We start from the raw sequence: 23,507 nt of genomic DNA, 5'->3' as shown, positions 1-23,507 counted from the left end.
ATGGTAAAGATCGTGTCCGCTCTATATCTTGAGAACTTTTATCATTTCAAAGTTTATACTTGACATGTTTATAAACCAACACCAAAGGGTGTGTCATAATTTATTTACAACTTCATAGGTCAAAGGTCAAGGTCAAAAACTTTGATTTCAGTTGACAAACCCATGTCCTATGGTAAAGATACAATTTTTTAATGCACATTATTCACAGCGGGGCCCACAGAGATGGCTCCCATCTCAATGATATCTAGTTTGTATTATAAACTACCTCCAACAACAAAAATACTTCAGATTATATTGATGAGCATATGTAGTGAACTGAGACTTTTATTACTTTTATGTGCAAATGTGAAAAAAAATATGTAAAGTAAATCACATGGTTTGTATTAAAATGAATATTTATAACTGTTATAATAAACTATTCTATTGTTCTGTATATTTTAGCCCAATAATCAGAATCAAGGTTATGTGAGTCCTACTGCAGGACGAGGGAAACCTCCTCCTAGTCATGGACAACCTAAACGACCACCTCATCGCCTCTCTGAACCATTGATGAGACCAGCTCAACTGTAAGTAGTCTCAACTTTTGCATTCTTCTAACAGTCTATAATAGGCTGTCTAAACCACTCAAACAGAAATACAGTATAACTTTCCAAATTTGACACCTGGCCTAACGGTTATAAAACTTTGAGCATGATTTTTGTACTCAGACTAAAAAATAAACCAATCAAATTGCTGGATTTCATGTTTTGAGCATGATTTTTGTGCTCGGAGCACTGAGCAAAGTTTTATGTTTTCAAGGCCTGATTATTCCAACATTCTGCTTTAAAAGACACATTTCCATGGTACCAAAATATGCCTATTCTTGTAGAAAAAACATGAGTATATTCCTATATCCTGCTTAATCCATCATTTTCGTCTTGTCCCCCAGTGTGTCTGGTAACACAGGTTACACTGAAGCTTCATTCTACAGAAATATGACATAGTCATGGCAATCTGCACCGTTAGCCATTAGTCCGATGCCCCAGACTAGTAAAATTTTATTTGGACTAGCAATTATTTGCAAAACTTTGTTTAGGCACATAAGAAGAATGGTGGAAGATTGGTCTTCGGACTAGTAGTTACAAAAGTTTTTGGTGCAGACTGGGACTCATGAAAAACCTAACCAATAGACTATCTGAATTTTTGATATGACCGTGACCAGCTGACAAGCAGTAACCATTTTATATGTCTCTTAGTTAATCATTGACAACCTGACTCATTTTTTACATATTTTCCAACCTTGTTTGAAATTGTTGTTAAAGTTTCAAAATACTATCATCTCATTTCAAATAATAAAATGGTCAATCTCAAATTCACATTATTGAGTTCTTTATTTATTTTTTCAGACCTCCAGAACATTTACAGAATGGCTATGTAGAAGAAGGTTATATGTCTCCTAGGGGACGACCTCCAATACAAAATGGTGGAATGAGACAAGGTAAGGGGAATAACTCTGTAACTCTCATGTTGCCAGACTGTCTCAAAGAACAAAATAATTAGATGGGGACTGGATTGCTTTCTAATAATATACTCAGTGCTTTTAACTATTGCTAAAAAGATAAAAAAAAAAAATGCAATCTTAGGTTTTGTTTTCATTACAAAAAAGGCGTTAACAGATTTGGTACATTCATAATAGAGAGAAGAATAATTGTTAGCTAGGCAAAGAAAAGAATACACTCAACAGTTAATACGATTTTTTGATATACAGGGAAAATTGTCTGTTTGGTAAAACATGAAAATGATGAAAAGGCATTTTAAAACAACAGTATAACAGCTACATTTTCATTATAAAAAAATCTATACAAACAGAACTTTCAATTAATTAGATGGACTAAAACAGGTCTGTTTATAATATGAATTTCCTACTTGTATTAGATTCTCTGACCAATGTTAGTCTGCCTGCCATTCCGACAGTCGATCAGACCTATGTACTAATACACTCACGAAGGCAGTATTTACATAGATTGAAGCGACAGAAATATAATAGCGTTGGTGATTTGCGAGCGGCTACTTCGTTCTCATCGTATTCGTATCTGTGTGAGTTGGAATGGAGCATGTGTATTGTTAGATTTGGCTTTTTAGACGGATGTTTAGATCTGTAGGGTATAGCAGCCTTCTGTGTCATTAAATATTAAGTGAATACATTTTTTCAATTATATGTGATAGGGAAATTCTACTTACATTCTACTTACATTTTTTTTAACAAGATATTTCTAGAATTTAAGAAAATGGTAAATTATGCATTACTTTTGAAATCATTTATTCTAAGGTTTTGTGATAGTATGACATGTAAATTTAAGTGTGAAGAAAATTGTTTTAAGATAAAAAAAAATCCCATATACATTGTTTCAATGTTGGCTATAAAACTTATTCTTTGTTGCTGGGCTCTTTTGTGCATTATTTCTAGTTTTGCATATTTTTTTTTCAATTATGTATGATTTTTTTGACTGATTGAGATCTGTAGCTAGTGTATATTTGTGAGTTTGATTGCTTCAGTTTAGTGGATATGTTTGAACTGAATATATATAGTACATTCCATGTTATATAAATAGTCGAATCAAAATGGATTTTTTCTTCAGTATGTAATATCTTTCCAGATTTCACAAAATTTGACCGTTTTTTTCTAGATAAAATAGATGTGTGAAACATTTTGTAACATAAAACAAAAAAGAACATAAATAAGAAATATAAGAATAAGTCAAATTTAAAAAAAAAAAATAAATTTGGATCACAAACAAATTTTGACACACTTTACAAATTTATACCTCAGGATCAGACAAACGGAGAAAACCAACAGGGGAGGTAACTGTGTTTTGTAAAGATTTAATAGCATAACACATATTAGGTTTTGGCGTAAAATTGTAATATCTGCACACAATGTCAATTTAGATTATTTGATCACTTGAATGTATGATTTTGATAAATACTTGTAATAGTACTAGTATCTTTTTTTTTAAAGAATATATGTGGTAAAATGTTTAAGTGAATTAAAAAATTTTGAGAAAATATACAGAATTCTGTTCTGATTGCTTATACAAAAAGATTTTGAAGAAAATTGATTGACAAAATGGTACATTTCAATCGTGAATTAAAATGACTTTTTTAAAGTTATAAAAATAATCATAGTAATTCATTAATAAGATTTTTTATGTACCGGGAACAAGAAAAACTTTTTGGTATGAATAAATGGTCATCTTTTGAATCTTGGTAATGGGTTTGCACCTTTTGTGAGTGCACACCAGTTCAAAGGTCAGGGTGGATTATAAAATCAAGGACAAAGAGGAAATTGCTTGATATTGAATGATATGTGTGTATATGTACATTTAGATAGGTGGTAAGGGAGGTACTCTTTGGATGATGCACCATACAATATATTCATTCACAGTAGTATAAGCCTGAACACATTGTAGATAGTGCTGAATTGAATGTATCAAAATATACTATAGTTTATTTGAGTATGTGTTACCAATGCAGCACACAAGCTTTTAGAATATAAATTCATAGTGTATGCCCCCCTTAAAATGGCACCCATAGTATCAATGAATCAACAGAACTTAGACTTAATATGAGTTTCATACTTATGGATTTTAATATGCTGTTTAAAAGTGCAAAAGAAAATTGAAGACTACATGTATACATGTTTTATCTTCAGTTTCAAAGGAATTACCAGCATAAATGTTTACACATGTAAAAAAAAAATGATTTAAATATAATGTAGAGAATTATATCTGAAACTATTTTTATTTTAAGTTTTCACTGAACCTAAATATTATTGTTTTTATTTTAGAATCCCCAATGAGGCTGACAGATAGTCGACGATCTTCCCAATCATCTACAGCAGGTATGGAAATAGAGATTCTTACATTCAGGGGCAGATTCAGCCAACTATATGTCCCCATTCAAATGCATTGAACGTCCAAAAAACGGAGGATTTATTCTACTGAGACAGTATTAATTACTGAATTTTAAAATTCAAACAGAGTTGGAAACAATTGTCTATTTTAGAATATACTTTGTTAATTTAAAATGTTTATCAGAGTCAAATTAATATTTTTAGGGCCAAATTTAGGAGTTCGTTAACCAAACGATTAATTTTCCATAACATTAACTGAATAATATATAAAAGTTTTCGATCTAGTAAATGTTTAATAATTTATGAATTTGGGTGTGAATAAAATAGGATTCAGTTTTTTAGGCTATGTTTTACAGTGAATTCTAGAAAGTCTACAATTTATATATTTGAGTCTATTGTTAAGAATAAGAATATATTGGTACATTGAGTGATTTAAATCTTCATTTCCTTTCTTTTTCAGACACTATAAAAAGTATTAACGAAAAATTAAAACAAGAACTTTATGATATAGAGGGACAAATCAACCACCATCACCTTGTGAATACTCGGACAAGGTCAATATATGGCTCACAGACATCCATGCGTTCTGTACACCGATGACCACAACTGTGATATATTTACCAATCACATTACAGCAATCATAAACTCGGTGTAATCATGTGACAGGATTTCAGTCAATTGATTGGATATTGCACTTGTCAGGTGATATAATCCAAAGAAGGTCATTGGATGTATAAAAATAATCATGTGCAGATAAAAAGTGAAGATTTGATTAAATACTGAACTGGATGTTCTATGCAAATTATTCACAGAAATATACACGAAAAAATGGCACAATTTTCTGACAGTACTTTTGCATTTTATACTTATCTGAAATACAATTGGATATTGTGCCAGCAGTGTGATATTTTTCAAAAACATTATCATGGATTAAACAATGTGATAAGAATTTGGAGATAGGTTGCCACGCTGTGAGTTCTAAGTGCTTTGTTTATAAATAGAAAGATTCAGTTTTAGTTTCTCTACTGATGAGAGCACAAAGATCGAAATTGTTTGAGTGTATCAAAAATATTTTGTGTTTTTATTACTGTTCTGCTATTTTCTTTTGTCTGTTTATCATTTTGAAGTAAATATGTTTGGTGTTTAATGTTTGATAAAAAGAAAAAAGTTTAACTGATTATCAGACCCCAAAACAATTATATGTTATACTCCAATTTTGAGGTTGTCTCCTTTTTAAGAAAATTAAAGATTTTCTGCTTGATCTGTTAATGAAAACCACAAATTACCCAATCAAATGCATATTTGCCAATCCTTTATGATTACTAAGTTTGAAACCATTATAAAAAAATCCACCCACTTATTATTTATCACCAACTTCAAAATTGAAATCCATTAACATATTATCAGACATATTGTTTTTCCTGTACCATAATTATGTGTATTGATGATGCAAGATAGTAAAATCTGCATTAATTTTCTATTACCACAAGGGACTACGACAAGTAAGATGAAGGAACATTTTTCATTTAGTTCCCTCAATAGTTCTGTTATTGTAATTTTTATATACATATATATATTCTTTGAATTTGTCTTTCAAAAAATCTTGTATTGTTTTGTATTTATTTGTAAAAAGAAGGAAATTTCGTAACTTAATACATTTTGCATTGTAATCCGTCCATTTTAAATTGTCCATTTTAAAAGGTCAATTTTATATATCAGAAATGCCGTCCCTTTTACAGTAATAATAAGAAATGAAGAGTGTTCATTACAAGTCTTTTCGAATGCAAGGTCAAGTAAGCATGAATAACATTTTTTTTATTGCATAACAAGTATTTCATAAATAATTTATGAAGAGGAGATATATTATAGTTTCTAAAATATGTAATATATAGATGATTTTATTACTGCTACAAATTTTGTGTTCAAATAAAACTTATTCTCTGATTATGAATGAACTTATCAGATCAAAGAACACTGCTTCTTACATTTGACCTCACCATTGAGCAAAAGATAGAAGAGAATTAAGATATACAAATCTTCACTTACAACAAATATGGGAAAACTCCAAACTCATCGAATATTACTGCAAAACAATGATAATTAATTTACTACAAATTACAAGTATAGATAAATATTTTATTTGCATGTCATACATTAAACTATTCAAAAATATTTCAAGCTTTCATAGTAATTTTCTGTGTTTAATAATGAATAAAACGTTTCATTATTACATTATAATGACCAGCTCTAACAGGGTATATATGACGTAATTTTCCAACACATTTGTATAATCTCCAACAGGACATTATTTCTATAACAGGGGGGTATTGTAATGTTATGAAAAAACAAACTTGTGGTGATTCTGGTAATTTTTTAACCTTTCTATTGTTGCATGTATGTATTTGTTAGGATTTTGAAATCCAGAATTTTATAGATTTATTGTTATATTTTTTGTTATAAAGAGAAAACTATTTATTATGTCATTGTTGATATTTCATAAATCATAACCAAGTAAAACTGTGATAAAAATAATTTATATGCTGCTTTATCTTGCTTATTTATAAAAATAGTGATGCTTATCTGGTGCCTTATCTAAAATCACAAAGACATGTGAACTGTTATCATAGTAAACTAAACTAGCCTTACATCATGTACACTGTTTCCTTTAAAAACTTTTGTTTCTGCTTTAGGACTGGTTACTTATCAGTTAAAGGTTTCTGCTGTCAACCCATATCCATTTCCATAACTTGTTTACATAGGTAACTGGAAATATAATGTAAGCATACTGTTTGGAAGGTCTGACTACTGAGTCGGTGATAATCTTAGAAATTCCAGCAGTGGTTTTGATCATATGCTAGTAAAGTAAAACTCATTGTTTTATCACCATGGAATTATGTTTTGGGTAAAGTTTGCATAAATGTATTTTGTTGTCATAAAAGATTAAACAAAAAATGAAAACTGCAGAAAAACTGAAGAAATAAATAAAACACAACATAATCAAGTAAAATAACTAAAAATTGTGCAACAATAGGGGTAATCTCAGGTTCTCTGGAAGGATAGCAGATCCTGCTCCACTTGTGGCAAACATCTCATGTAGGTCACATTCAAGGAAAAGACCATGGAATTGTGGTAATGACAACCTAAACATATCTGTTCGAGTAATTTGCGATACGAATATTCTATAACTGTCATCCAACTCATCTGTATAATTTCAAAGAGATAATTTCAACTGCACCAATTTGAACTCTGAATAAAGAAGAATATCACATTATCTGAGACATATGATATATATCCCATATGCAGGCACTGCTTGAATGTCGCAACATAAAAATTGAAAATTCCTATTTGGAAAACTGAAATCATCTCTTTTGTCGGTTTAAATTATGTTAACTGTCAACCTTTTTGTTGTATCCTTTTTTCAATTACAATGGGAAAGATTGACATGGAACTGTGAATTATTAAGGGAGATGACATCACCTATCACTGTATGAATCAACCTCATATGAATAGATGATTAAGTTGGCAAGAAGAGAAGCACAGTATGTTCCAGAGGTATTGCCATTATTTAAATCCTTTTTCATTGGTCAGGTCATGACAATCAAAATTATTATAATGGCATACACCTTTACGACAAATTCTTGCACACCCAAAACATTACGTAAGTGTTGGTAAAATCTATGATTTTGAAGTAAGTTTTATAGTGCATATGCAATCATTAGACTTTTGATACATTCACCATTTCCATTCTCAATTTTACTTTTACAGTGATGAGTCAATGAGTGAGTTTTTATGCTTTGACTAAAAATAACCTTTGACTATTTCCGCCTGGAACTCATCACAATGTTCCCTAAAGTGCTGGAAATCACAGGTTACATCCGTGGTTGGTGAAACCAAAGACTTTAATATCAATATTAACTTCTCTGCTAGTAACTCATAATTTAGCAGTAAAGGCAGGTAGGTTCATGGTGATAAATCAAGAAATTATGAGAAGTTAAACATGTCTCATCCTCAACATGTTGACTATGACGAGCAACACTAGACAAACTTTTAATTTTGAAATCATAAATTTCCCCCACTTTAACATCAATATACCAAATACAACTGCATATGGGATCAAACTTATTCACAATTCAAGAGCTTGCAGCTGCTATTCCAACTTGTAAAATGTCACCAGTGTCTGAGCAGAAAGTTGAAGATCAGAGGGTTATGTCAAAGGATGTCTTATCCTTTTTAAAAAACAAATCATAGGAATATACCAACACTTCACAAATAATGTGATGGTCTTGAAGTTCAGATTTTAGGAACTGGCATTTTCTATGTCAATTTAATAACATGTAATAGCGTTCTTTATATTTGTTCTTGCATAACCTTTCATTCCAAGTATTTTCTAAAAATTAATCCTATGCTGACATCAAACAGGAGACTTTTTTCAAAATGCCTGAGTTTCAACTAAAATGTGGAACATCTATAACTGTAAAACCATACCGTTCCCCTACTATTATTCAATAATGCAGTTCTAAAAAGGGAGACAATCACTTTCTTTTTACAGAAAAACTTAACCTGACCCTTTTGTTTAGCTAGCTACAGCTGTATGCTGTCAGGAAACTCTTAATATAAACAATTCTAATATGAGGTCCTTTTTTTTGGTTTGGAAACAAAGACATGTTCTTATTACAATAAAACATGGGCTGCTCATGATTGACGTCAAATGAAGTTTTGCTGGTGCTGCTTGCTAGGTAATAAAATAAAATCATTCTAAATGTATGTTTACATGTATATGTTAATTTTTCATTGTTTTAATGTTGATTTTTATACAGGTTTTGGTAAATGGCTGCCTTTTGAATGTGTATTATAGGTCATTTGAGGACAAAAGTTCTAAATATTCCTATCAGAGGGGAATAATACTATCATGCCATGCTTTATGAAAATTTTAACATGAGTAAGCATTGACATTTGTCAATAATTTATTTCAATTACCCTGAGTATCAAGAATGTGTCCAAAGTACACGGATGCACCACTCGCACTATCATTTTTCATGTTCAATGGACCATGAAATTGGGTAAAAAATCTAATTTGGCATTTAAATTATAAAGATCATATCATATGGAACATGTGTACTAAGTTTCAAGTTGATTGGACTTCAGCTTCATCAAAAACTACCTTGACCAAAAACATTAACCTGAACGGACGGACGCACAGACCAGAAAACATAATGCCCCTCTACTATCGTAGGTTGGGCATAAAAAGATATTAACAAATGTAATGCCTACCCATGTCAAAATGATCATAATTCATTTCATTTATTTTAAGCCCAACTTTGTTTACCTTTGTCATAGATTATAAGAAAATTAAAACACAAGAAACTAAACAAAATATTTTATTTTTCATGTAAAATCACAATTGAATAAATTAAACTAAAAAATTAAACTAATTAATCACAGTCTAGGTTGAAAATATCACAGGTATAAAACAAATACAGTAACAAAATTACTTATATAGTACATACATTGTAGTACATTAACAACATGATTGTATGACTATATCTAGTGCTATGTATGTGATATCGCTTCCTATAGTAAAATGGTGGCTTTAAGAAAAAGCTTTTGAAGTAATTTCTCAAGCACTGTAGCAATATGAAAATCATCTGCATATTATATTTTATAGATTCTATTCAGTTTTATTATAATACTATAAACGATGATTTTCTTAATCAATTATTTGAATTTAAAGCATCATATCTGAACCAACAAATTAAAATTAGCAGAGTAAATTAAGGAATGAGAAATTTATGATCGTGTTAAAATTATGACAACTTTAATCAAATATGGAATTAATGGTAGCAGACAAATTGTTTAATGCTTCTTTTTGAGATAAAAATCAAAAGAGAAATGGTGTCATTACAATGACTTATATTTGTTCTATTAACGACTACACCGAATCTGAACAACAAATAGTACATCTCATAACCATACTGAGAAAAATTCTAATCACATGTTAAGGTGGTACCCAACATTGCACTAAAATTAATTTGGCTCGTTTAATTTTCATAAAATTTTGTCAAACTACTTACTTTGACCCTTACAAATATATAAAAATTTCAAAAATTTTGAACCAACCGTTTTGTCAAAAAAATTACACTGGTTATATATAGCAGTTTGACAAACACCAATTTTTATCATTGAGAAGCTTTATATTCCCTTTGCAACACAATGTAATCAAAACGTTCAGCTGACTTTAGAGAGTTATCTCCCTGTAGTGTTAGGTACCACCTTAAATTCATTCTTATAATAACTAATATGCAGCAACATAATTCCTTTTTCTGACAATCTTTAAATACTCAAATAAGCACTATGTATTACACATTTCTAAAGCACTACAATTTGAGACATATTATTATCAGAACTTTACAAGTTAAGCTTACTGTAAATTTTGAATTTATTATGAGGTTATATTTATGAGGAATAATGCAACTTAGTAATATAATTATCGCAATTATAAGCTTACATTCTTTTTTAATGTATATATGACAAACATTCTGTATTCTCTAACATACATCATACACATAGAACATGCAATTCTATCATAAATTTTGTGTACATTGATTCAGTAGAAAAAAAATTCAACTAAGAATTCTATAAATGAAATGTTAACTGTGTCTTTTTTATTAACTACAGTAAAAACACACAAATACAGTTTTGCTAACATTCTGTGATATTTTTCAGCTATGGCCAACTGAGTAGCCTTTGGTATATCTGAGTGTACTAAATCTAATATGAGAAATTTTGAGGCACAAATTTTGGCACATGAGTTTATCAGAGATGAATAAAGAAATAGATGGCACAGGCACTTTTAAAGGCAATTTTGACATTATACATTACTTAATTTGACACATTAATGCCTAGCAACCCTAAATGAAATAGATAAATAAACTCAACAATCTGATTCTTAACTGAAAATCTAAAGAGTGCAATTTAATACCAACCATGGAAAACTCTATTATGTTTTTTTTTTAACAATTTCCATAACTCTTTTTAATATCAAAATGAACAGGTATTTTGTATTCATAGATCTCAAATGCCCGGCTTTATAAATCAATTTTCCTTGTTCAGTGAACAGTAAACTTGGGACTAAAACTATAATTAGACATGTAATTAAAAAAGCTTACAACTTTTACCTGATAAAGGACGGAGGGATGAAAGAGACCAGAGAAAAAAATTGCACTCTACTATTGTAGGCGTAGAAAATATCATTGTTACATACTCATAAAAAAGCACAAGACTGACAAAGTAAAATAATAAATGATATTACATGTACTAATGACAACCAAATAACTGTACTAAATCTTTGTTCTTGATTCATTCTGATATTTACATACAGAAAACATTTCTACAAACTAATTGGCTATGAATGCATTATATGCATAATTCTAAAATATGAAAATATGAAATACAAAAAATAACCCCTCTATTCTCTATCTGTAAATCTGTTATCCTTCTGTCATGTACACTGTACACTGCATTTAACAATATATGTACAACTAAAAGTTTCAATTGCCAGTACTAGATTGACTGAAGTTTTGAATTCCCAAGATGACAATTTACTTGTGTATAGAAAAAAGACCAATTAAAATATTCACAGATTACTAATTTTCTATAAATTTTTATAAATGCAGACTTTAGCAAAACAAGACCGTTGGTTTTGCCGTTTGAATGGTTTTACACTAGTAATTTTGGGGCCTTTTATAGCTTGTTGTTCGGTGTGAACCTAGGCTCTGTGTTGAAGGCTGTACATCGACCTATAATGATTTTCTTTTATAAATTGTCATTTGGATGGAGAGTTGTCTCATTGGCACTCATACCACATCTTCCTATATCTATTTAGCAAAACCAGGAAATTAAATATCCATGTAAAATACATTTTTTCAAAATCCACAAAAATAGAAAAATAAAATTGTATCTCAATAACAAGTTGTTCAATTAAATATTTGATAATAAAATGCAGATAACAGAAAACTGTTCAATTTCGTCATCAAAATCAGATTCAGAAATGAGGCTTATTTCATCAACTTTTATATTTTAATATTTATAAAAATAATGATAGGTGTCAATGATAAAGACAAGTTTCCCTTCTCATTTCTTGATCTGTCAAAGACCAAGAACACAATTCATTATTTTGATCAATGAATGATAATGAATTACAATGATAGTATTAAATATTCTAATAATATTTCCTGAACATTTTGCTAATATCTTTGCTCATTATATAATACTGCATACAAACATAACAAGTACTTCTTCCTTCGATTAAACCTTTCACAAAGTGTTCATTGCATGCACATTGTATCACATACAATAATTCAAAAATATATATAACAGCTATTAACTATGGTTTATAGTTGACCTTATGACCTTTGCTTTCACCCAAGTTTTTCAGTAATGCATCTTGCTGATTTAGTTGTTTTTCAAATTTAGTCACTAGAATTTTCAGATCTTTAATTGTTTTGTCTTTGTCTTTGCACTCAATAAAAAGTCTTTCAAGTTTACCATTGGAGTCACTGCAATTTGGACAGGATCCCTAGAAATAGAAATGCAAGGTCATTTTAATATAAATTCTACATAACAATATTAAATTACATTTAACTGAAATCTGAAAAATCCACAGTATTTTAGATTGATTGATTGTTGGTTGCTTAATGTCCAGTGGCAAATATTTCATGCATATTCAGGACGAGAACAAGTTTACAATAAATACAATAGGTAGGTTCATACGATAAGAGGCCATCTGGGATGATGGTCGGGGAATAGTATTTTAGAATTATGCTCATTTTTATCAAAATAAGATTAAGCCGTCAAGTTGGTCTCTGACAATTTGTGTCAGGTACTACATGTGAAGCAGGATCTATGACAATTTGTGTCAGGTACTACATGTGAAGCAGGGTCTACTTACCCTTCCGGAGAACCAGGGATCACCCAAAGACTTGGTGGGGTTCAAGTTTCTCAGTCTTTTGTTTTCTATGTTGTGTTTTGTGTACTGTTGTTTGTTTGTCTGTTGATTTTTTTTTTTATTTATCCATGCATATGGCTTTGTCAGTTGATTTCTGAGTATAGAGTTTGAATGTTCCGTTAGAATCTTTTGCCTCTCTTTAAATAGACATTAAAAGTGTGCTACATTAATTTATTATATACTTAGTTGTTAATACAGATAAATTGTATGTGTTATACAATCAATGGCAAGCATGCTGTATCAGCCACCCGTGATGATATCGATATCAGCACGGTTGCAAAAGCTTTATCACACCTTTAATCTGTATGACGTCACGTCATCGATTGCAGTCACTGTTGCAAAGGCTTTATCAAATCCATAATCTGTATGACGTCATGTCAAACCTATAATCTGTATGACATCATTTCAAACCTCCTTATATCATTATGTATGACATCATGTTACATAAAAAACATCTACTTGAGGTATATGTATATAATAAAGTGTGTATGATATGGCTTTTTTAATATCACACACCATATCAACTCTCACCCTCGAGCAGAGATCTTGGGATTATATTGGTGTCTCTGGTTGATACGGATGTGATATTGAAAAAGCCATATGATATTCTCTATTTATATACATCTGTTAATAATTCACACTAGCAGAACATATATAGGTTAAGTAGCTAGATTAATTGGAACAAAGAGCTAGCAGTCATTGCTAGCAGGAAATTGGGAATAGCTGTGTTAAATAATATAAAATTGTGTTAAAGATTTACCCACACACAACAGCATAACTATGCAATGCCACAATTTAAACTTTTTAAGAGCACAATTTCTATAGATATGCAAAAATAGTATTAACAAATTTTCAAATACCCTGGATCAGGATTAATCCTATTTAAAAAGGGGAGAAGTGGGCACCACCAATGTATATCTACCTGTTCTGGAAATATTGCATATCAAATTTCAAATCAACTGGTATATTTATATACAGAATATGCTGTTCAAATATGAAACTAGATAAGATGTGTTTCAGTAGTTTACTGTTTACTAGAATTACTACAAGAACATTTTTTCAGAAATGTCAATGTGTCAAAAATTAAATAAAAAAGACAAAAGGTATCATTTTAACTAGAGACTCCAAGGAGCCTGTGTTGCTCACCTGATATTTTTATATACAATTCTTCATTCATAACTAAAATAATGCAATCGTTTCAGAAGACTTTTGTAAAAGATTACAAAAATTTATAAAAAAAATGTACCAATTTCCTTAAATTACAAATTAAGGGGCAGCAACCCAATAACGGGATGTTTGATACAGCTGAAAATTTCAGGGCAGATAGATTTTGACCTGATGATAAATTTTACTCCAGTGAGATTTGCTCTAAATGCTATGGTTTTTGAGATATAAGCCAAAATCTACATTTTACCTGTATGTTCTATTTTTAGCAATGGTGGCCATCTTAGTAGGCAGAACAGGTCATCAAACACATTTTTATACTATGTACCCCAATGATGATTGTGGCCAAGTTTGGTTGAATTAAGCCCTGTAGTTTCAGAAGAGAATATTTTTGTAAAAGTTAACAGACAAAGCTCGACAGTGGCCTGCCAAGTGATGAGAAAAGCTCACTAGGACCTTTAGGCCAGGTGAGCAAAAAATCATGTCGCATAAAAGAGCTTTTAAAAGTTAAAGTAAATAACCCCAAAAAATCATGTCTGATTGGTAATAAGTAATTTCTCCGTTTTCTTAAAAGCACATTTTTTTTAATTATTTTAAAAGTAGATCATGATGAAAATTTAAAAACAAAGTGATTTCTTCCTACCTTTTAAGAATACAATAAAAAGAAAATATTCCAGTCATTGCTTACATACTTAGGTCATGCAAAACTATATTACATAAAGAAAAATATTATATGAGAATAGAATGAAAATGTGCAGATAGAAATTACAAAAATCTGTGAAGTTTAAGAATGCTAAATCAATTTTAAGATAAATGTAATCTAATGTCTAAATTGTTATTATTTTGACTTGTTTGTCACAAAAGATTTAATATACATGTAGATAAAAACTAATGTACACATCATCTGTTATCAAAAATATATTAAGGACCAGACACTCAATAAAAATTAAAGTACCAAAACTTATAAATATTTTTTTATCATTCTTTCTTGCTATCAAAAACATGTGCATAAAAAGTGTATTCCCTAAAGAAAGACAACTCTGTTTTATACAAAATGGTGAAAAGGAGAATAGCAGTTGATGGTACTTTGAAAATAAGGGTACAGATACAAAGAAATGTGGGGTATACATCATGGAGACAGCAACCCAAGGATACCAAAAAACACCAAGAGGTATGTGAAAATGTGCCATAAAATGACAGATTTATTAAAAAGTCAAGAATATTAGAGGAAAATCGTAAACTGATATAAATATGTATGGTAAGCCACTCCAGACATATACCTTTGTATTATTTTAATTTTGTTGACTTTTGACCTCTAGAATCTTCTACCAATAGCATCAACTGCTCTTGTTGTTTTAATTGATTTTCAAATTTTGTTAATAATCCTTTCAAGTCTTTCACTAATTTTTCTTTCTCTTTATTATCTTTCTGAAGTTCCTCGTTTTTTAATGACAATTTGCTACAATTACTGCAAGATCCCTAGAAAAATCATTTAATATCAATCTTAAAAAGGTTGAAATATAAATCGAACCAAAAAAAAAATGAATTTTTTGTTTGTTCAATAAGGCACAAAGTCCTTAATTGTTTGTATGTTCAGTATAAAGTTTTTAATTTTGCCTAGAGAATTAAATACAAAGTTATAAAAAATAAAACTCTAGAGTTATCTCCCATTACATATAATTTCAAAAAAAAATCCTGTTTGAATGGTTTTAAACTAGTAATTTTGGGGGCCCTTTAAAGGTTGCTGTTCGGTGTGAGCCAAGGCTCTGTGTTGAAGGCCATACCTTGACCTATAATGGTTTACTTTTATAAATTTTTACTTGGATTGAGAGTTGCCTCATTGGCACTCATACCACATCTTCCTATACCTATTCAACCCTTTAATTTTTCAAAATACTGAACTTATTTAAATGTAATAGACACATTTAACTATGGACTTCAAAAAATTGTTACAGTAACTTTTTCTATATTTTCAAAAAAATTTAAAATTAGTATTGATAAGTACTTTCTACCTTTATAATGAGTTCTACTTTAACTGTTAGTACCATTTAAATCATTGATGTGATGTCACCCTATACCTTTACCATGGTTTCTTTTTCTAGAATAGCTAACTTTTAATTTAAAAACTTTGAAGTGATAATTTTTTTGTCTAGTCAAGTAAACTTACTTAATTGTAATTTGAAAGTTTAACTCATGTCAATATGAAAGCTTCTGTGACCCTCAAACTTTCCTATAATTTTTAATGATGATGTTACTGTTGTCTGCTGAAATTCTAATGACAATTATTTCATTTACATTGAGGACAAATTGTTGAAATAATTTCAGTTTTTATGTAAAGAAGTTTGTATACTCAGCAAATTTTTATATGACCTCTGAACTCACCTTTGATTTAAAAGATTTTAGTTTCATCCTAAGTGTGTCACATTCCTCTTGTAACCGTGCCAACTCTTTTGTTAATTCTTCTAATTGTTGTTGTCTTTCCCTGTAAATAAAATTATTCTAAAATTTACTTCAAAAAGAGTTGATGACTGCAAATTAAAAAAGCTCATATCTGCTTCAAATCACAGATTGTTGTCTTTGATTTAAAACCTCTACTTAGGTGTTAACTGTATTGTACTTTAAGCTCCCACGGCATCAATTGGTGATTTGATGTTCACAAATTAAGTTTTCTGGCTTTAAGTTTTAGTTAGTGGAGCCAATAAACTGGTACATGCAACCATCAAATCACAAATTGATGCAGGTTCAGCTAAAAATGCAATATTGTTATCTCAATTCTAATGAAACTGACAGAAAACATTGTCAAATTACACACTAAAAATCTGGCATACTTTGTCTGAGATTGCACAGACATATTAATAGCATCAATTGTGAATTGCTGCCATGAAAATTGGTGACTTTACCCAATCATAACTAAAGTTACAAACAATGTTGCATTAGAATCTGGAATAACAGAACTGTATTTGAAGAGTTGTTGCCATTATTTGGTGATTTGATGGTCACTAATGTGAAGCCCATATACATGTATTGACCTATATCTGTTCTATTCTGTATGTAATTCCATAAAAGATACAACATAAAATGGTGAAAAAATGTTCTATTTCAGTGACTAAACTTATAATTGTTACCATGAGTTTCCTTTTAATGCGTCAGCCATTTGTTTTTTCAGTCTGTTGAGCTTTTCGTCTCGTAACGCTAATTCCTTGTCCTTCAAATCTGTGATATCTTTTAATTTTTCATCCATCTGTAAAATTGGAATATCGTAAATTTGCATTGATACATGCAACATAAGATATTTGTGTAGGGGAACTCCGATGTCCTTTCATATACACAGCCCTGATTAGAATGCTCAAATTATTATGAATTCGGAAAATTATTCTTAAGATTTAAAATTGCGATTTTTACATGACTAACAAAGAAATATTTTCAGCAGGTGTATCTGAAACTGTGGATTCATTTATTTTCATGGATTCCAATTTTCGTGGTTCGAGAAAATATTGTATGTTAGTGGATATATATGATTTTGTGATATTGCCAAAGTCTGTATACTAGCCTACGGATAGTTTGTAATTTGTTGAACATTTATATTCGTAGTTCATTTTTACCCACAAAATCCACAAAAATTGGTATCCCACGAATAATAATGAATCCACAGTGTCAGAGTGTGACTTATTAGTGTGGTGTCACATTGTTCACATTAAAAAAACCTCAGATTAATTTCAAATTGAATTCAACGTATGTAAATAGTGCATTTGTGAATGTTACTCCCTGTTTTACCTCATTTTTGAATTTGTTCAATAGTTCCTCATTGCGTTTTGCTATGCGTTTATTCTCCTCCTTACTGGCCTCTAATTCCTTTCGTAAACTCTCTAGACTGTTCTTTGTATTGCTGTGTAGTTGTTTTTCTTCATCTAATTTGTCTTTATAAGTTTGTTCCTAAGAGAAAATAAGAATTTATTGTTTTAACCTACAATTATTTCATGTATTAATTTTATTTATTAAAAAGTAAAAAACATTTATCCTGATTTTTTAGGTTACTTGCATGGATTGTTTCGTCTTGAATATGCATCATAAAACAATTGAGTACTGTAATAACATGATGTTTACTGAATGCACATTGATCCATCAATCAATTTCCTATTGCAAAATTCTCCTGCTATGTAATCTTTATCATGTGCCATTAAGCTGCATTTTTACTCTGTATTGAAATTCATAAAATGTAAATGTCCTTGACGTGTAGTTTTTGGTGATGTAACTTTCTCTAATTTCTGTCTGAAATATCTGAATAAATCAACAATATACAAAGAAATAAAATAAATATAAATATAAAAACCTGAATAAATAAAATACAAATTGTAAATTGTCAGGAAGGCATATCATTTTCAGTTATAACTTTACGGACCAACACTTTTATCTACATGTTTAAATAACTTTTTTTTTAAATTTTAACTTTTTACATATATATATAGAGGTTCGTAGTAAAAGGTTTATGGCATGATTCACCTACATGAATGTCTTTTTATTTAAAAATGACTTAGTTGGTTTTTAAATTTTATGATTTATTTGAATGGCTAATACAAATATGCAATACACATACATCAATCATTTCAGTCATGACTAAATAAGACTAATATATGCTGCTATAAGAAACATGTATTTTTTGAAATTATTTTATAGCTGTGAAAAAAGAGTTTTGCCTGTCCCCAAGTCAGGGGTCTGGAATTATATAATTCAGTGTTTGCCGTTTGCTGCTGTTTATCATATTTGCTTTTCGTTTTTAGTTTTGTATCGTTAGTTTTCTCGTTTCAATTGTTTAAAATTTGTTATTTCAGTGTCCTTTATAGCTGACTATGCAGTATGGGTTTTACTCATTGTCGAAGGACGTACACATGTACAGTGACCTCTACCTGATAACTTCTTTGTCATTTGTTTTATTGTGGAGAGATTTATAATTGGCAATCAAACCACATCTTTTTTTTTTATACTTTCAGGTAGATAGATATAAGAAGATGTGGTATGAGTGCCAATCATGATGAGACAACTTTCCATCTAAGTCACAATTTATAAAAGTAATCCATTATAGGTCAAGGTACAGTCTTCAACACAGAGCCTTGGCTCACACCGCAAGCTATAACTTAGGGCTCCAAAAAATTACTAGTGTAAAACCATTCAAAAAAGAGTCCACATACCTGTTCTCTTAATTGATTTTCTAGATCATTAATAGTTTGATCTTTTTCTATAATCTGTTCTTTCAGTTCTTCTATAATTTTTTGTAGTTCAGCTATTTTCTTTAACAAATCTTTCTCTCTTGCCTAAAAGTTAAAACCATTAATTAAAGACAATCATGAAAACTAAACCAATCACAATATTACAAAGCTGTTTAAAATTTGCATAATGTAACCACATTTTATTATTCCCATGTAACCTTCATGAAGATTTATATATAGACTTTCCAGGACTGCATCCAGCAATCATAGTCTAATAGAGCCAAAATAAAACCAAATGAAACCTGGAAGAAAACTAAAATTCCAGTAGCAAATATTTCATGCAAGTTCAAGACAAAATAAACTTACAAATAGTAGGTCCTATATTAGGGGTTAACAGATTAAGGGAGGACACATTTGGACTACCACTAGAAAATGAGGGGTCTACCAAATAGGGACAGAAATCTAGCCTTGCAACAAACCAGCTAAAACCAAAAGTGACCACATTTCTATTCTTCATTCATCCTTGGGAGTAGCTCCCTTGAAAGCCTCACTGTTAGAACTTACAATGTGTTTGGTATTTTGAGATGAAGAACAGCAGTAAAAGGAGTGTTAACATTTTTTTGTAAAGAGTGTAAAGGGATTTTCACAATGAATTTAACCCTATTGATTGTTTGCCTTCTTAAAAAGACAAAGGTCAGTACAAACTAGAATGACTTGCGTAAACGTAAAATCATTGAAAATTGAATCTTGAAATTTTGGAAATTTTCCACCAACAAAAACCCATTGATTGCAATTTGGTGCTAATGAAATAGTCACGTCATTTCCTGACTTTATTGTAGGCAGTTCCAATGATCTCAAACTTTTAATCAAGTAAACATTGTTGTTAAGTTTCAAGCCAAGGTACAATCAATGAAACCTTCAGGTTCTTAACATTCTTACATTGAATGAACTTATTATTCGGAGTATAGATTTTTCTCGACAGAAGAGCAACCATCTTAAAAAAAAAACTGTCAAAATCAATTTACCATTAAATTTTGAAACATTTGCTGTAAAAAATTGGGCAAAACCAAACAAACGCATGTCATAAATTTTGTATTGCATTAGTTTTACAAGCAATCATCTTACGCAAGATTTAAACAAGTTAAAAGATTAAAATCATTTACATGTATCTCGATCAGGTTTCTATAATAGGTTTGTTTACTCATCTATCTGCCAATATTTGTAAATCAATCTCCTGTGAAAAGGTTTATTTGGTATTTCATCTTGAGTACCATTTAAATGTCTCCTAGACATTTTCCTTTTATCTTCTTTTCACTAAGTTTGTTTACCGTTTTTATTTCAATTTATGGTGATGTGACATTTATGGTAAATTTTTTCCAAAAATAAATCGTGCATTATTCAAATTTATAGATCACCTATTTGTCTGAAAGTCATGTAGAAACTTTTATGAAAGTCAAATATGTATGAATAAAATTTGGTATAGATCCATTTCATATAATTTACTAACAGAGTGAAGGATGTTAACGAAGAAATATCAGCAAAATCTTTTTCCCAATTTGAGTTTTTTTTATGAGAAATAAATATTTCATAGATTTCTACCAAATCTTTAATAATAGAGGACAAAAATTGAAAGACTCAAAAGAGGTCAATGATTTATGAAAACTTAAAAAAGAATTTTAAAATCTTTCAGTCTTGTTAAGAATTGTGCACCTTGATTTCAGTTTATGTTAATTAGAATGTAAAAATGGGTTTCTCTTACAAAAGCATGGACTTGGCATTTTTTCATCTCTATTTGACTTTGGTGGGGAATTAGGATGGGGTGGGGGATATCATTAGGGAGCTCATCATGTGTTTCTGTGTACATCTAGGAATGGATTGATGTTCATTTTGATCAAATAACTCACTTGAAGGTGTTGATTTATCTTTTGCTTCCAAAACTTTGGTATCTATATAATATTTAGTATCATGTCTATCATGATCAGTAATTGCACATTTTTGTTTAGGGGCTAGCTGAAGAACATTTTAGAGTGCAGGATTTTCTTGCTGTTTTGAAGACCCATTGGCATTGGTGGCCTCCTGTTGTATTTTGCTCTTTGGTCAAGATGTTGTATTTACTTTGACACATTACCCATGTATTTCCATTCTCAATTTTAAAATGATTAAAGTTGTTCATAATACATTAATGGTCAAGTCTACAACATTTACAAACAGAAGTTTTTTTCTGTTATGTAAACAATGAGAACTGGAATTATGTTTTTTACTTATAATTGATCCAAAATTAGCCCCTCTAAGGCGGGTTGTGATCCAATACATTACCACATAATACTTTAACAGACCCTGATCAGTGACTGGGGGTTTACAGGTTAATATTTAGAACACCAACAGATTTAGAATTCTATTGTATAATTAAGTATTTAAGTTTACATCCCAGCTCCTTTGTTCTAACAGGGGTGATCTGAGCCGGATCACCCCTACCAGATCACCCCAGTTTAAGTTTCTTTGTTATGCATGCTTTCCTTTGTTCTGTAACATTTTGGCGGGAATGTCAAATCCAGTATAAAACTTATAATTAATTATACGGAGAAGACTCTATCAAAGTTCACCTAGAAAAAATCCAGTGTATATGCTGGGATTCGAACTCAAGACCTTTAGCATATCAAGCCACGACACATACCACTTTACCAGGACGACTGGATACGAACTACCAGAAATTTAACATACTTAAAGGAAGCAAGATATTTTTATAACTTGGACGAGTTGGCAGACCTTTACTCAGTGGGGTTTAAACCCTTTTCGTTAAATAAATGAGTTGTCAGACAGATTGTTCAATTTGATTTTACACTTTTTTAAAGTTGGGCGAGTCGGGTTTCAAGAGTGGGGCGATTTTTTCATAAAGTGGCGATATAGTGTTGGCCGATTGACCAGTGGGGCGAGTTGACATTGTTTGATATCTACTCATCGTGTTAGGGGGTCATAAAGGGTATACATCATATAGTAATATATAAAGTATATTATAATGGTTGTGTGGCGTTCTAAACTAGATTTTATGAATTGTAAATGGTTTTTCGTCTAATCTAAAACAGCTGGGATGTAAAATAGTTATCCCATTCGGACTTGGTGTGTCAGTGTAAGATCACCCTCTGGCCTCCCGCCATCGGGATGATCTTACACTGACACACCGCGTCCTTATGGGATAACTATTAATAATACTCCTTTTGTATAAAGAACATGTTTACACTGATCTTATTTATTTATTTGTACACCCTCGTTAATCTAATTAAAATAATATTCCGATTGAAAGAGGTTCACTAGGGGTTATTTGCATGATTTGGACAGAAGAGCATTATTAACTTTCTTGTCAAAATCAAAATTTAAACCAACTTTATACAAGGCAAATGACAATCTGATGAAACCTCATGAAAAATTATCAACAAAACATAAAATAGCCCGATAAAAGTGACTGAAACAAACCCTTCACGGTCACCACTTAGTTTTAATTTCATTATAAAGTCCTAAGTACTTAGACATGTAAGAGTCTAAATGGCTATTTTAATAAAACAAATTTCTAAATATAGTTTGGACTCATACATTGTCATATAACATGTATAAGTTATAACAGATGTCCCAGAAGTGTTGTCCTTGGAAATTTCTAGAAACTATAGCATTACATTACCATGACACTAAAAAGCCCTAAGGAGAACTATAACAGAACTATAACATGTATAACTTGCAGATAAAAACAATGGAGACATTATCTTTAAATCCATTGAATTTTAACTTAATTGATGTCTCAGCCTTCATCATCTGCCTTAATCATAATGTCTTTGATTTAATCTTTTTAAAAAGTGGGAAGCCCCAAAATCAAAACAAAATTTGACTCAGTAAAGTCAGGTACTAAATCATGTTAATATTCTCATAGTTTCTCTGCATTTTGTGACTTATTGCTAGCTTTTTTATCTTTTACATAATGTCTATCGATCTTTTAAATATGAATTTCTATTTCTGCCATTGTATATATTATTATGTAACTTGTGATTTTACAATGCTAAAAGCTGAACAGACAAAACATTAATGAGGGGGGATAGGACCTTTATCGGGACTCCAGGATCAGGTGTCTTTAAGCTCGGGATTTCGGGATTGACCCTTTCGAAATCCGGGAATTCTTTTTTCGAATTTCGGGACCTCAGGATTTCATGTTTTTAAGCCCGGGATTTCGGGATCAGGTGTTTTTTTAGCCCAAGAT

The 23,507-nt window shown here is 30.5% G+C and overlaps 2 protein-coding genes across 20 annotated transcripts in view; one reads left to right on the top strand and one right to left on the bottom strand.

Moving 5' to 3' along the window:
- The window catches only part of LOC139527331 (kinesin-like protein KIF12), a 78,229-nt gene extending 71,794 nt beyond the window's left edge, over positions 1-6,435 (top strand). For 13 of the 16 annotated variants that reach the window (XM_071322717.1, XM_071322712.1, XM_071322714.1 and 10 more), the window contains 4 exons: positions 442-566; positions 1,386-1,477; positions 3,827-3,880; positions 4,353-6,435. In XM_071322717.1, the coding sequence (XP_071178818.1) occupies positions 442-566; positions 1,386-1,477; positions 3,827-3,880; positions 4,353-4,492 (411 nt within the window). In that variant the 3' untranslated portion in view covers positions 4,493-6,435. Of the gene's footprint in view, positions 1-441; positions 567-1,385; positions 1,478-1,914; positions 2,077-2,809; positions 2,842-3,826; positions 3,881-4,352 lie in introns of all 16 variants that reach the window. The other 3 variants (XR_011665327.1, XM_071322706.1, XM_071322705.1) reach the window with 3 other exon arrangements.
- A 3,885-nt stretch (positions 6,436-10,320) lies between these two features.
- The window catches only part of LOC139527329 (DNA ligase 1-like), a 23,378-nt gene continuing 10,191 nt past the window's right edge, over positions 10,321-23,507 (bottom strand). For 2 of the 4 annotated variants that reach the window (XM_071322701.1, XM_071322700.1), the window contains exons 3-7: positions 19,247-19,369; positions 17,835-17,993; positions 17,186-17,301; positions 16,443-16,542; positions 10,321-12,467 (exon numbers count right to left, since the gene is read on the bottom strand). In XM_071322701.1, coding sequence (XP_071178802.1) covers positions 12,276-12,467; positions 16,443-16,542; positions 17,186-17,301; positions 17,835-17,993; positions 19,247-19,369 — 690 coding nt within the window. In that variant the 3' untranslated portion in view covers positions 10,321-12,275. Of the gene's footprint in view, positions 12,468-15,340; positions 15,540-16,442; positions 16,543-17,185; positions 17,302-17,834; positions 17,994-19,246; positions 19,370-23,507 lie in introns of all 4 variants that reach the window. The other 2 variants (XR_011665326.1, XR_011665325.1) reach the window with 2 other exon arrangements.

The sequence above is a fragment of the Mytilus edulis genome, chromosome 6 (assembly GCF_963676685.1).
Source record: "Mytilus edulis chromosome 6, xbMytEdul2.2, whole genome shotgun sequence".
In the NCBI taxonomy this organism is placed as follows: Eukaryota; Metazoa; Mollusca; class Bivalvia; order Mytilida; family Mytilidae; genus Mytilus; species Mytilus edulis.
The sequence above is the reverse complement of the archived record's forward strand: the minus strand, read 5'-3'. Positions and strand labels throughout refer to the sequence as shown.